This window comes from Suncus etruscus, chromosome 3 (assembly GCF_024139225.1).
Source record: "Suncus etruscus isolate mSunEtr1 chromosome 3, mSunEtr1.pri.cur, whole genome shotgun sequence".
NCBI lineage: Eukaryota > Metazoa > Chordata > Mammalia > Eulipotyphla > Soricidae > Suncus > Suncus etruscus.
This window is the reverse complement of record NC_064850.1, coordinates 61409242-61424629: the sequence shown is the minus strand read 5'-3', so window position 1 is coordinate 61424629 and position 15388 is coordinate 61409242. Positions and strand designations below refer to the sequence as shown.

The 15388-nt window shown below is 33.3% G+C and overlaps 1 protein-coding gene and 1 non-coding gene across 2 annotated transcripts in view; one reads left to right on the top strand and one right to left on the bottom strand.

The window, feature by feature from the left end:
* The window catches only part of DENND1B (DENN domain containing 1B), a 206294-nt gene that overhangs the window by 38075 nt on the left and 152831 nt on the right, over window positions 1–15388 (top strand). Inside the window, exon 3 of the mRNA XM_049769751.1 lies at window positions 12786–12829. Within this exon, the coding sequence (XP_049625708.1) occupies window positions 12786–12829 (44 nt within the window). The remainder of the gene's footprint in view (window positions 1–12785; window positions 12830–15388) is intronic.
* On the bottom strand, window positions 13361–13492 carry LOC126005127 (small nucleolar RNA SNORA51). Its single transcript, XR_007494302.1, has one exon. It is a non-coding gene; the product is annotated as a small nucleolar RNA SNORA51 (small nucleolar RNA).

Here is a 15388-nt window from a genome sequence, read left to right as displayed (position 1 = left end):
TCTTTGTGGTGAGCTTCATATCCTGAGCTGGTCATTACAGCCCTCAACTCTGGGAATTATTTCAATATCTTTAATTTTTCTTAAAACCTATAGATGATGGGGCCAGAGAGATAGCATGAAGTTAGGGCATTTGCCTTGCATGCAGAAGGATGGTGATTCGAATCCCGGCATCCCATATGTTCCCCCAAGCCTGCCAGGAGTGATTCCTGAGCATAGAGTCAGGATTGGCCCCTGAGCACTGCCGGGTGTGACCCCCTACAAAAAAAGCCTAAAAATACCCCCATAGATGAATGAGACTATTCTGTGTCTCTCTCTCTCTCCCTCTGACTAATTTCACTCAGTATAATAGATTTCATGTACATCCATGTATAGGAAAATTTCATAACTTCATCTCTCCTGATGGCTGCAAAATATTCCATTGTATATATGTTCCACAGTTTCTTTAGTCGTTCATCTGTTGAAGGGCATCTTTGTTGTTTCCAGAGTCTAGTTATTGTAAAAAGTGCTGTGATGAATTTAGGTGTGAGGAAGGGACTTTTGTATTGCATTTTTGTAAAAAACATCTAACCCCATCAAAAAATGGGGAGAGGAAATAAACAGACAATTTCTCAAAGAAGAAATACAAATGGCCAAAGGCACATGAAAAATTGCTAATCATCAGGGAAATGCAAATCAAAACAACGAGGTACCATCTTACACCACAGAAACTGGCACATATCACAAAGAACAAGAACAATCAGTGCTGGCGGGATGTGGAGAGAAAGGAACTCTCATTCATTGCTGGTGGGAATGTCCTCTAGTTTAGCCCTTAGGGAAAACAGTATGGAGATTCCATAAAAAGCATTTTTTTTCTTTTTCCTCACCCTGGATCTCAGGGCTGTGCTATCTGTGGAGGGGTTCCCTCCTCTTCCACACAACTAGACCTCATTTGTTCACTATTGTCCTTGGGTTTTCAAAGGACCCAAGTGGCAATAAACTCTTTGGATTAGGTAAAGTTCATAATCAGTTTGAAAATCTCCCTCTGATTTTCAGGACTCTGGTGCTGAAGGATCATCTGCAAATTTTATTTGATCTGGTTACTCCCCTAAATATTTTATCATAGGTGGTCCCTACATATCTGAATTAATTGTTCCTACATATCTGAATCAAGGACCCAATAGTATATAAGATCTAAATTCTTTGCTCTGGAGGTTCTTTTCTAATGTTATGAGAATGATTCCTGTAGCCTTGTAATTGGCTTCATTAGTTTCTTGTCTTTTGCTGTATAACTAACTCAGCAGCCAGGGTTTTTTTTTTTTTTTTTTTTTTTTTTTGTGGTTTTTGGGTCACACCCGGCAGTGCTCAGGTTTTTTTTTCTGGCTCAGTGCTCAGAAATTGCTCCTGGCCGGCACGGGGGACCATATGGGACGCCGGGATTCGAACCGATGACCTTCTGCATGAAAGGTAAACGCCTTACCTCCATGCTATCTCTCCGGCCCCAGCAGCCAGGTTTTAAAGTGTTTTCAGAGCCTGTCACTTTTCTATTTCAGGTCTCACATGACTCCCTTTCCCAAGATGCAAACCAAGTTCCTTGTTTTTAATTTTTATGAATTGTTTTATTTAAGCACCATGGTTACAGAATTGTTCGTTGTTGGATTTCAAATGGTTTATTATAACCATATTTTTGGTCTGCTCCGTAATTTCTCTGCTGTCCCTGGTTTCCTTATTTTTCTCTAACAATATGTTTCTGTGAGGAAAACATAATCTTTTGGGGGGTGGTTTTGGGTCACACCTGAAAGTGCTCAGGGTTATTTTTGGCTCTATGCTCAGAAATCGCTCCTGGCTGGCTCAGGGGACCATATGAGATGCCAGGATTCAACTTCCATCCTTCTGCATGCAAGGCAAATGTCCTACCTCCTTGCTATCAAAACACAATTTTAAGGGCTTTAGTCTTTTTTTAAAGTATATCTTTTTTAAAGTATATATACTTTTTAAAAGTATATCTTATAGTCTAATTATAATTATATCTTATAGTTTTATAATGATTCTAATGTTCTTACTAATGATAAACTAATATAGTTATTCCAGGAGTTTGTTAGTTGCGGGGCACTTCAGTAAACGTTGCATATATGTATCTTATCTACCTGATAATTTGTGCTTTCTTTTTGAATAATTATTTTTCTTTCCTGATGTTGCTATCCTTAAATATTCTATAACAAGTACCTGTTTCGTTAAATCTCTAATTTTGCTCAATTTTCTGTTTATATAGTTCTAAAAAGACCACATGCATTTTAAGAACTTTTGAATGTCTTATTTCACTGACTTCAGCTTTCCATTGCTGCTATTAAAAAGTCTGTATAGTCGATGTATGTATTTGTATATTTGTAAAATGTATATATAACTACACACACTTAATAGAACAGAAAATACTAAGCAAATACATTAGTAAGTTTAATATATTAATGTTTAAAGATTTGGAATTGCCCTTTCCCTTTAGGATGCTTTTAAATATATCACTGTATTTTTAGAAGTAAATTTCATTTTAGTGCTTTTAAACATTCTAAGATTTATTAGATTTATAGCTCTGAAGATTTATGTCTTTTACCACTTTTAGAAAAATCAGTTATTAATTCTTCAGATGTTATTTTTATCCTTTCCTTGCTCTATAATCCCTCTCTCAAGTCTGATCTTTTAGAAATTTAAAGACAGATTATTATTCTAGTTGATATTTTTATGATCTCTGTAATATTTCTCATTTGAGAGGTATCTCTGGGCCTTGTTTTGATTCATAGTCTTGTGCTTAATTGTGTTTGCTGTTCTCTAAGTTGTATATAATGTGCTGATCATTTCATCTGTTGAGATTTTGATAAAGATCATATTATTAAGTACCTAGATATTTTCAAAGCTGCCTGTTTCTAAGGGTGATTTTTTTCATATTTTGTATTATTTTTATTATTTAACCATTATAAACATGCTTATTATATACAGATAGTATTTTGGGTAATTTTAACCCTTGTAGGAGAAGCTCTTTAATATTTTGTTTTATGGCTATATTTTTTATTTTTAAATGAGTTTTTAAGTGTATATTCTAATATCCTTTGTTTTCCTTATACAATTTTCATTTAATAGTCATTTTTATTTTGATTTCATTCATCAGTTTCTATGTATTCTTATTAAAAGTCAATATGTTATAGTCAAGAATGCCAAGACTATTATGTTACTTGAAACTATCAAGCAGGAAAATCTTGAAATAGTTCATATTTTACTTCTAATTTTATATGATGTGAATGAAACTTATTTTAATGTATTGATAAATGAAATTGCTTTATGAGAATTAATTTGGTTTTTGATATGAACAAGCTTTTTAAACTATTTTAAAGTGTTAAATCCAATGAATACTTTAAATATAAATTTTTACTTGAATCATATAATTTCAGAAAGAACAAGTTTGTTTGAAATTGTAAGAATAATTTAATGCTAATTTGAGAGATAATTTAAAAGAAGACCTGCCTGCCCTTCTCTCTGAGTGATCATAATAAAAGTTACTATTTCATAAGATGATGTCTATGTCAGCTGAAAAAAAGTGATTTCAGATTGTGTCTGAAGATAATATTTCTAGAAGCAGCCCATGAACTTGACTTTCTCTGTAAAAACTTTTGTGTTCCTTTTCAGTGATTAGTATTTGAAAAAAGTCAAAACATTGATTCTCAGTTGTAAGTTCAGTGTCATAGATTAATCAAGATTGAACATCTGTGATTCCGAATTTCTTTCCCCCTTTTTTGCTGTTGATTTTTTTGAAACTTTCGTGAAGGCCCCTTGAGACAGATGGCCCCTCACTGTTGATGGTTCGATCACCATGATCACCCACAGCTTCAGAGGAGTGCGAAGAAAAGAAATTGCTTTCTTTGTCAAGGTGTTTTCAATTCAATTCTCACCCATTAGCCCTGTTTGGTTAAGTTTGGAATTTCTCTTTCAGGTGATTGATGAGACTTTTCATTTTATTCTAATAGATCTTGTATAAAGGGAATGGAAGTAGCAAAATGATATATCCAATGTTCTATAGATTATATTTTTCTTGAGATCATTTGAAGTTTCCATTTTCATTAGAACTGACATTTATCTCTATATTTATATGAGCAAAATGAACATTTATCATTTATCAATGTTAGATCATTCTCTGAAGAAACATTTAGAAAGGCTGAAATAATTCATAAAATTACTTCTATAGTTTAAGTGTAAAAACCCCAACATTTTTATAGTTGGAGTTTGATTTATCTAGATGATTTCTCATAGTAGAGATAATTTTACTGGGATTATGACTTTAGATCTTTTTGCATTATAATTTATCATGAAATTAATATCTACAAAATTGAATACTCTTTATTTTTAAATGTGTACATGGTAAATCTCCAAATATTGTTCAAGTAAATTTAGTAGGGTATATGTCATTATTTTACCAAGATTAAAATATTTGACATGCTGAACAGAGCTTTCTCTAGAAATAAAGCAAAATTCTAAGCCAGTGAATATATTTTTAACAATTTTTATTGTGACAATATAAATTACAAATCTTTCACAGTTATATTTAGACTACAGTGAATTAGGGCCATTCCTACCTCCAATTTTGTCTTCCCTCCACCCCTGTTTCAGGCATGCATCCCACACATCCCCCTTTTGTCCCCGGACTGCAAGTATAACAGGTCCCTTTTGTATATAACTTGCTGTAGATTAGAAATCTTGATTCTGTTGTGATTGACTTTGGGTTTGGTATTTAGGTCTGATCATTTTTTTTTTAATTTGCACTCAATGTTCATGCTACTGTTTGCTCCTGGTGCCATCCACATTTTTATTTTCCCCATCAACTTATGAGGCAGAACAAGATGATTCAAGTTCTGTGATTCTGTTGGGGGGGAAAATGCTGGGAGGAGTCCGTCTAGGAGATATTAATATCAATTTTAAAGAAGAAAGGGGAAAAAAATAAAACAAAACAAGCAATGACAAAAACACAACAGCAACAATAAACAACAACTAAACAATGACAACAAGAAAGAAAAAAGAAAAATAAAGGAAGGAGAGCTGGTGTGGCAAGGTTTAATTTGTGTGTGTGTGTGTGTGTGTGTGTGTGTGTGTGTGTGTGTTTGCATAACACTGTAAGTATTGGGAAAATCAGAAAGGGAATTCCCTTGGCCTAAGAGATATAGGGTTTTTCCACCCTTGAAGCATAATGTCATGAGAACAACTACAGGCTCCAGACATGCTAAATGTCAAACCCCAATACTTGTTATGGTGTCAGGAAACGTTCTGCTCAGTTGTGGTTGTCAAAATCAGTCCTCTGTCATTAGAGATCTTGATTTGCACAGATCCTAGGACGAAGTCTAGGATAGTCTTTCTTTATGGTTTCAGAAGTTCTGCTCCGTAATGGTTGTTTTGATCAGTCTTCTGTAGTTAGTGATCCTGATTTTTGCATAGATCCTAGGACGAAGCCTTTTTTTTTTTAATCTTTTTTTTATGGTTCCAGAAGTTCTGCACAGTCGCTGTTATCAAAGTCAGACCTCTGGAATTAGAGATCGTGGTTTTTGTACATATCCTAGGCCAAACCCTAGGCTAGAATCTTTCTTATTGGTCCCAGAAAAAAAGGCTAGTGTCTTTCTTATTGGTCCCAATTGTCAAAGTCAGTCTTCTGTAATTAGTGATCTTGATTTTTGCACAGATCAAAGGCTAGCATGTCATCTGATTTTGTCTTACTGTTAGGTAGTGAGGTAAGGTTACCTGCTCTTAGATCAAGTTGCTGCTCTTTCTTTGTCGTCAGGGTATCATATCAACCTGACCCAAGTTGGTGCCAGAGTGATATTAGGAACTCCCAAGGGGGAGTTATATTTCTGGTGCTGTTGCAGGGAACTGTCGGTTCTACGGTTGGGATCTTGGGTTCGGGGTTGGATGCTCATTGCCTGATCACATGGAGTCTAAGCCGAGTCCCCATGACAAATATTCAGGGTGGGAGGTGCTCCTGTATTTTAAAATTTATGGGTTCTTATCCCTAGCAGATAAGAGCTTGTTTTTGTACATAAAATTTCCCCCTTTTCAGTGTGTCTATGCAAAAGGGAATGGTGCCATATATTGTTGGTGTATTTGCTGGTAAAAATGACAGGTTATACAATCTCTGTGCCCTGCTTTTGATCTGAGCTTTTATTTCAAGCAAAGCTTTTTCTTCTAGAATTTCATATTAAGCAGAACCAAAACAAGCAAACTTGAAAAAATATATATCTATATATAAATAATAATAATAACTAAATAAACATATAGAAAAGGATAGAGGAGGCTACCTTTACCTTTGGATATAAACACAATACTAAAAGGTATGACTATTACGGTATTAAACATACATGGAAAATATAGATATCCACATTGAGCCTTTTGAGGTATTCTTGGGGAGGGTAAGATCCAGGGTACAGTTTCATCCCACACCATGGTCTTGCTGAATTTGAGCGATGGTTTGTAGCCATTAAGGGATCAGGTTGTGTCCTTGAGCTGAGTCTTTTTGGTGCTGAATCCGGTAGCATGCAACTTGGGGGTGTGGTGTGGGATGGTCACAAAGAATGAGTCAGTAGGAGTGGTGATTACATGAGATATGGGACTGAGAATCTGTCCTTTCACTTTGGGAGGTAGTTAGTGTTAAGCCAGTGAATAGTCTTTATTTGTTGTTGTTATTTTTGGGCCACACCCGGTGATGCTCAGGGGTTACTCTTGGCTATGTGCTCAGTAATCGCTCCTGGCTTGGGGGACCATATGGGACGCCTAGGATTGAACCACGGCTCGTCCTGGGTCAGATATGTGCAAGGCAAACACCCTATCACTGTGCTATTACGCTGGCCCCTAGTGAATATTCTTAAACTGCTGTAACATTGGTGTACAGTAAAATCAAATCTAAACTAGTAAAGCAAATGTGGAAAACTTCTGTGTTTACATGTTTGTTTTAGTGTTTTTTTTTTTCTTTGCCACACCTGGTGATGCTCAGGAATGAGTCCTAATGGACTTAGGGGAAGATATAGGGTTCCAGGGATCAAACCAGCCTCTGACACAATCAAGACAAGTACCCTCTCTGCTCTACTATTTGGCTTCATATGCAGTTTATTTTGAAAAGGATTTTTTCTAGATATGACTGTGGTTACCTTCCACCAGGATCTTTGTGTATCAGTCTTTACAAAAATAAAAAGAGGGTGTCATAGTAGAATGCATAGTCTTCTCAAGGACAAGTATTGTCATCTATGATAGATCATTTTAGGTCACAGAATAAATCAGTAAGTTTTAAGAAACAAAATTTTCATTTCCATCTATGGTGCTATAAAACTGGAATTTATTAATGGAAATAGAGATATGTATAAACTAAAATAAAACTACTTTACCAGTTTGTCAAAGATTAATCAAAAGGGAAAATATATTTATTAAAGTGGAAGCATAGCATACAAAATTTATAAAATGAGGCAAAAATAGCTGACAAGGGAAAGGTTTACAGAATAAAAATACCATGTCTAACTTAACTTTTTACCTCAAATAAATAAAAAAAGAACATAGTCCAAAGTTAGTATAAAAAGATAATAAAGATTAGGGGCTGGAGTGGTGGCGCAAGTGGTAGGACGTTTGCCTTGCACAGGCTAAACTAGGACAGACGACAGTTCGATTCCCCAGTGCCCCATATGGTCCCCCAGGCCAGGAGCGATTTCTGAGCACATAGCCAGAAGTGACTCCTGAGCATAACTGGGTGTGCCACCCCCAAAATAATAAAGATTAGAGAAAAAGAAATAAACTAGAAAACAACAGGTAAAAAAATGAACTAACCAGAGAACACTTTTTTGTAAAGATAAACTGAAAAGCCTTATTTAGAAAAAAAGATAACTCCAATAAATATAATTTAAAGTAAAAATGAAGATTTTTTAACTGATAACAGAAACAAGGAGGGTTTTATAGACTAAAAAATTTGAAGAAATAGAAATTTACATATGAGGCTCCCTGAATAATGAATTAACATTTTGCAGAAATCAATAGTGAGATTGAATTAAGAATAAAAAAACTTGCCTAAAATGGTAGAGCAAGGGATATGTCTTCTCAGGTTAAATCTACCAAATATTTGAAAAATTAATGATAATTTTTATACTCTTTAAAAAAATTAATGATTAGAAACACTCCCAATCTCCTTTTATTGGACCTGAATTGCCCTGATACCACATACTTAAAAAATTAATGTCAGTACAGGATTGAATATATGTGTTAAAACTTCCAACAAGATATTAGCAAACTGATTTCAGTACTGCATTAATAGAATCATATATTATGGTTAAGTGGGATTTGGCTCTGGAAGCCACGATAGTTAAATATACACAAATTAATAAATGTGATATATTTCATTAATGGAAAATTGTGTAATCACCTTATTGACCAAAAAAAAGAAATTTATAGTTCAACCTCTTTTCATAATCAAAACTCATCAAACAGAACTAGAAGGAACATAACTTAGTAAATGGTACACATATATGATAGCCCTACAGATATAACAGTGTAAATTTGAAACTTTCTCCTCTAAGAAAAGAAACAAAACAAGGATGACCACTCATAGCAGTCTTATATAGTGTAGTGTGGGAATTTCTAATCTGATTATATAAGAAAAAGAAGAGAGACAGCCAAATAGGAAATGATTAAAATGGTTTGCTGATGACTTGTTGCTTATAGAGAAACCGAAGGAAATAATAAAGGAATACAGTAAAATTTAAGGACCAAGACATAAAGATTACCATCACTTCTATACACAAATAATAATTATTTGAATCAGAAGAAAAAAATCTATTTTAATGGAATAAAAATTCTAGAGTAAATTTTACTAAGGATGTGAAAGATCTTATGCTTAAGGGAGTAGCCATCAATGAGAGGAAAAAAGATAGAAATAAAACATATCCTGTGTTCATGGATCAGAACACTTAATACAGTTTTCAACAGCTCAAGTCCATGTGTAGATTGACTATAAATGTTTGCTAAATTTCAGTGCCATTTTCACAGAAAATGACATTGAAGAAACCCTGAAAATTCCCATAAAAATACAAAAATCAAGCAATATTGAGCAAAAAACAAAGTTGGGAATATTATATTTTCAGATTTTAAGCTATATTCTTAGCCATCAGTGGTAAAAATAGCATGCTGCTAGATTAAGTTAGACATGTTTATCATTGGACCATGATCTACATAGAGCCCAGAAACAGACCTATACATATATGGTTATATTCTGGGAGTCACTTTGTTAAAGGTATTCAAAAAAACTAGTATTTGTGTGAATTTCACAGGATTAAATATTTATATAAATTAAATATTTATACAAATTAAATATTTTCTTGTATATTTTATAGTATTGTTTACACAATAGTATTTTATGTGATTTCAAATTTGGGGGCTTTTTGGGGTGGGGCACACCCGGCGGTGCTCAGGTATTATTTCTGGCTTTGCACTCAGAAATCGTCCTGGAAGGTTTGGGGAACCATATGGGTTGCAGGAGATTGAAACTACATCTGTACTATGGTTCAGCCATGTGCAGGGCAAATGCCCTACCACTGTGCAACCACTTTGGCCCCCAATTTTATTTATTTTTATTTATTTATTTTTTTGGTTTTTGGGTCACACTTCGTGGCACTCAGGGGTTACTCCTGGCACTGCACTCAGAAATTGCTCTGGCAGACACGGGGGCCGGGGGGAGATATATGGGATGCCGGAATTCGAACCACTGTCTGTCCTGGATTGACTGCATGCAAGACAAATGACCTATCACTGTGCTATCTCTCCAGCTCCCAGCCCCTGATGTTAATTTTTTAAAAAAAATTTAAGTCCAAAAATTAAAAATTTTTTTAGATCATAAAATGTGAAAATTCTGGTTATAACAAAATCAAATACCATAAATTTATCACACTTAATATTTTAAGAATGACCTTATCATAAATGGATGGTGTTGTTAAAAATATATTTACAGACCAAATTTATTGATTTATGAAAAATTTAACATGCTTATACCCTAATATTTTTTATTAAAATTAACTGTATTTATGTAAAATAAAACTAGGCATTTTCCCTCCATATTTGCTTTCTAGTTTGCTAGTGAAAACTTTTAATTAGTACATGAAGTTTTCTCTGAATTGTAAGTGCTCTTGATGAAAGAAGGGAAACTTCTATCATCATTACTAAAACTATGTTCCTGCCAGCATTTCTCATTCTTTCACCCATCTAATAAGCATAAAATTATTTTAACAATGCTAGATCAGACTTGGTCTGTAGAAATTAATCCTCAGGAACTAGAAAATTCAGTCTATATGCATGAAATTGTAGAATTATAGAGTCAGTTTTTCAGAGATTCTTTGTTTCTTTCTTGGTAGTACTTGTGAAAAGTTGTTACAAAACTGTCAGATGAGGAGTACATTTATCATAGTCTGTCACTAAGTTAATCCATTTCAAAATATGGGTGTGCATGTTAAACATTTGGCTGCTGAAATGTCATTGAATGACAATAAATGGGATATTTTTCTGATAGGTGACCAAACAATGCTATTTTCATATAATCATTTATTTTTATTCACTGTAAAAGATCAGATAACACAAAAAGAGCAGCAATATTAGACCAAGGATTTTTGTAAATATAGCATAACAGATTTTGTAATGGCTACCAGCTACTGGGGTAAACTATAAGGAGAATGCTGTAAAATATATTGCTTGATTTTTAGGACATATTTATGACGTAGTTATAAGAATTTGTCACAAATATGTTCCAAATGGTAACTAAAATAATTTGAGTAAGAGGAATATTTTGAATACATAGAAATTTTTTAATTCCATTATCTATAACCAATATTCTATATTTCTGCATGATAATTTCCTTATTTGACTAGTAGTAATATATGTAAGATGACTTTATATTATTTTATTTTTATATATCTTCATTTAAACAGCTTGATTACAAATATGATTGTAGTTGGATTTCAGTCATGCAAAGAACACCTCCCTTCACCAGTGCAACATTCCTATCACCAATGTCACAGATCTTCCTCCTCCTCACCCAACCCCTGCCTGTACTCTAAACAGGCTTCTACTTCCCTTGTTCATTCACATTGTTATGATAGTTCTCAATGTAGTTATTTCTCTAACAACACTCATCACTCTTTGTGGTGAGCTTCATGTAGTGAGCTGGACCTTCCAGCCCTCTTCTCTTTTGTCTCGTAAGATGACATTATTTAACATTTTAATCATTTTTATCATATACATTTATTTTATGAGATATTATCATTTTTATTGAATTGCCACATAAATACACATGCATTTTCCTTTATTATCTTCCACATTGAGTATTTGTAGATGATATATAGATTCTATAATGCATGTCACTCACTTTAGAAATGTGTACATTTTAAAGGACAACATAATCAGTATCATCTTCATAGAATTGCAACATGTTCTTAGTACATTTAAATATTTATTTCTACTAACATAGAAACTTTCAATTAAGTTTATGAACATTTTAAAAAGTATGCTTTTTTCCCTTTCTTTTAAAGTTAAATTACCTGATAAAAATTTGTACTTAAGTAAGAGGAGTCAGTTCACATTAATAGCATTGCTGGAAGAAAGAGACATTGGAATTGAAGACTTAAACTATATTTCATTGCACATTTTTTGAGTCAACATGCAATAGTGTTGAAAGTGAAATACCTTTCTCTTAGAATGGAGTTCAAATTCTTATAGGTGAGACATTTTATTTATATTACAGCAGGTTGATAAATGCTTTTCCATAAGTAATTCAATCTATTATATAATATCATTTTAAAGCTAGTGCAATAGCACAGCAGAAGGGCATTTGTCTTGCACGCAGCAGACCCAGAGCAGACCTGGGTTTAATCATCTGCATTCCATATGGTCCCCCAAGCCAGGAGCAATTTCTGAGCACATAGCCAGGAATAAACCCTGAGCATCACCTGGTGTGGGCCCCAAAAAACAAACAAAACAAAACAAAAGTACAAAACATAAAAAGCATATTTCAGTATCTAGATATTTATTTTTTGCAAATCAAAAATAAGTGCATGATCAAAATATTTGTTAGTGTTACCAAAAAGGACTACTTTTTGATATACTAAATAAAAGAAAATAGCATGTAAAATAGTGAAAATTAAGTCTGTAAATAATTTAGTACAGTACTAATTTATCAGTATTAGTATGATTGTTAGCAAAATTGTCAGTTTGTTGCCTTATACCTATTGCCTTATACTATTTTTAAAAATGCTTCATATAACTGCAAAATGGAATTTTTATTCTATTTATATGAAGCAGATATTATTTTTCAGTGAATTTATATTGGTCCTTAAATGAAAATTAAAAGTGATACAGCTATATATGCATGTAACTCAAATGTTATCATATATTTGATTGATTTTTGCTAGTTATATCTTTTTTCAAGTTAAAATTTATATAGGATTTTAACATTTGGAGTATCTATCAGATTCTAGTATATCTAATTATAAAATAAGAATTATTATAGTTATGATTATCATATTATAATTATATTAGATCAGATATATCTAATTATGGTGAATTATTACATGATTTTTAAAATTTGACTAAGTTATTAACTTTATTCTAGTTCTGAAGGTCATTAGTTTTGAATTTTAACTATAAATAGTTAGAGAGAAATATTTACAATTGTATAACTTTGACAATATTGAACATTTTAATGACAGTTGATTTAAGTGTTTCTTTGCCTCTGCTTAATGCCTTTTGTCAATTATTTGCAGATCCTGTGATATTGTGGAAATACCCAGAAGATTTTGGAGACCAGGTTGGTATCATAATTCTTATAAAACATTTAAAATGGAAGTAAAATAATTATTACTGCTATTACTACTGCACTGGAATTGCACTAGTGATAATTATTTTTATTTTGGTCAATTGAGAAATAAGGACATAGCACATAGCCGGAATAGATATGGAATATATATGAAAAAGTCTTTGGAATTTACTAGGTAACTTTAATTTTTTTCTCCTAAGACAATTAAGAATTTAATGCTTGTAATTTCAGTATATTTTATACCTTATTAATGTATTTGAAAATACTGAAAATACTCCCCATTAGAAAAAGTTGATAATATTAAACATACCATATTTCTGTTCATGTAAAATTGGTAGTCATTGCTATAAGTGTTAAACTCTTCTTGTTATAGTAACATATATTTATATATGCAAGTTAAACCAATTATTTCTAAGGATATTTATCTGTAGTGTTAACTTCTTAAAAGTATATGACTTTGGAAAAAAACATATTTAAAATACAATTTGATTTAATTTTTCCTTCAAAAATTTTTTGTCCCTTTTTTGTCCCCCATTCATAATACAGACCAGGCAAAGGGCCTGTGTTGAGATGTATATGGGGTGCATTTACTGTACCTCCTCTTTCTATACAGTCAGTGTAAAGAACACAGCCTATGGTAAGAATTGGGAGGCCTTATCTTTTCTTTTTTTTCTTTTTCATTTTTTAATATATATATATATATATATATATATATATATATATATATAAATAAAATCCTTCATCAGTGCAACATTCCCATGACCAATATCCTGTGTCCTTCCTCCCCACCCAAATACCTTCAAAGTTTTTATTGAGGTATGAGTAGTGTTCATGCTAATATTTCAGGCTTACCATGCCCCTTTACCATACATGCTACCAGAATGCCAATGTTCCTCCACCACTCCTTCTCAGAATCCACTTGTATCTTAGTTTTGTTTGTTAGTTTGGGATGACAGGAGCTGCTCCCAACTCTGGCACTGCTTGGTGCAGCTGTACTTTCAGTGTGCAGAACATTCCATTTGTATTGTCAATTTTCATTTTTGTATATCGCTTCTTAAATATTTAGGGTGACTAAAATTATGAGTTATTTTGACATGAAATAAACAAATAGAAAATATTACATATTTATACTATGGTTTTATAATTTATATTTTTTAATTTAAACCATTGTGATTTAAAAGGTTACATACAATGCTTAGATATACAATTTTAGGACAAATCCCACCTCAGTGTCAACCTCCCTCTATCATTGTTCCCAGAGTGGCTTTCTCATTTTTGAAGTGAGCTAAATATTATATGGTTAACAATCCATGTGCAAACTTTGATACAAATAAGCTCTTTTCTGGAAAACTGATGAGCAGCTTTCTTTTTTTTGTCTATGAAGAAAAAGAAAGAAGCAATTAATTTGTTAATTCGTTTTTTCTTTGAGGGCCACATGCAGCTCTGTTCAGGGTTTACACCTGACTTTATTTATGCTCAGGGATTACTTCCAATAATGCTCTGGACACAATATGCAATACAAGGGTGTCCAGTCAAGTTCAGCAAGGCCAGCTCCTTACCCCTTTACTCTCTCTCTCTCTCTCTCTCTCTCTCTCTCTCTCTCTCTCTCTCTCTGTTTTTTGGGTCACACTCGGCAGTGCTCAGGGATTACTCCTGGCTCTCTGCTCAGAAATCGCTCCTGGCAGTCACGGGGGACCATAAGGGATGCCAGGATTCGAACCAACCACCTTAGGTCTTGGGTCGGCTGCTTGCAAGGCAAACGCCGCTGTGCTATCTCTCCGGCCCCTACTATCTCTTGAGCCCCAGAATTTTTCATTGGGGTTGAATTTTTGGCTCTTTGTCCAAATTTGAGGTTAGTGGAGCATTAATAAATGCTCACTGTTTATTAAATAAAAATTCAATTCTTCACCTAATGCTATAGTGATCAATATAATGATCATTCCTAGCCTCCAGGGTCCCAATATTTTGCGGTTTGGTTCTTTTTTTTTACTTTCTTTCTTTTTTCTTCTTTCTTTCTTCCTTCCTTTCTTTCTTCCTTCCTTCCTTCCTTCCTTCCTTCCTTCCTTCCTTCCTTCCTTCCTTCCTTCCTTCCTTCCTTCCTTTCTTTCTTTCTTTCTTTCTTTCTATATATATATGTATATATATATGAAATATATGAAAGAGACCAAACTAACAGGACTTGCTGACAAATTGGTTATAGAAATTGATCAAATAGGGAAAAGGTAAAAATAATAATGGGTCAAGTCCTTGGAAAGGAAATAAAATATCTCTTCCCTGTCAGGTAATGAAGTGAGTAGAATAATAAAAATGTGAGTCTGGAATACCAGAGGAATGACTTAGAATATTATCTATGCAGAAAAATATTAAAATTACATAGGGAGGCATAGAAAAAGGGTGGGTATCTGTGGGGTATATAAAATGGTCGAGAAGAAGCAGCAGAGTCTGAGAATTAAGGGTAATAAGTAGAAAGTAAGTCCAACTCTCTAAATATTGGTTTTCCTTGGAATAGTTTTTATTTAAATACATTATAGAGAGATGTAAGGGGAAGAG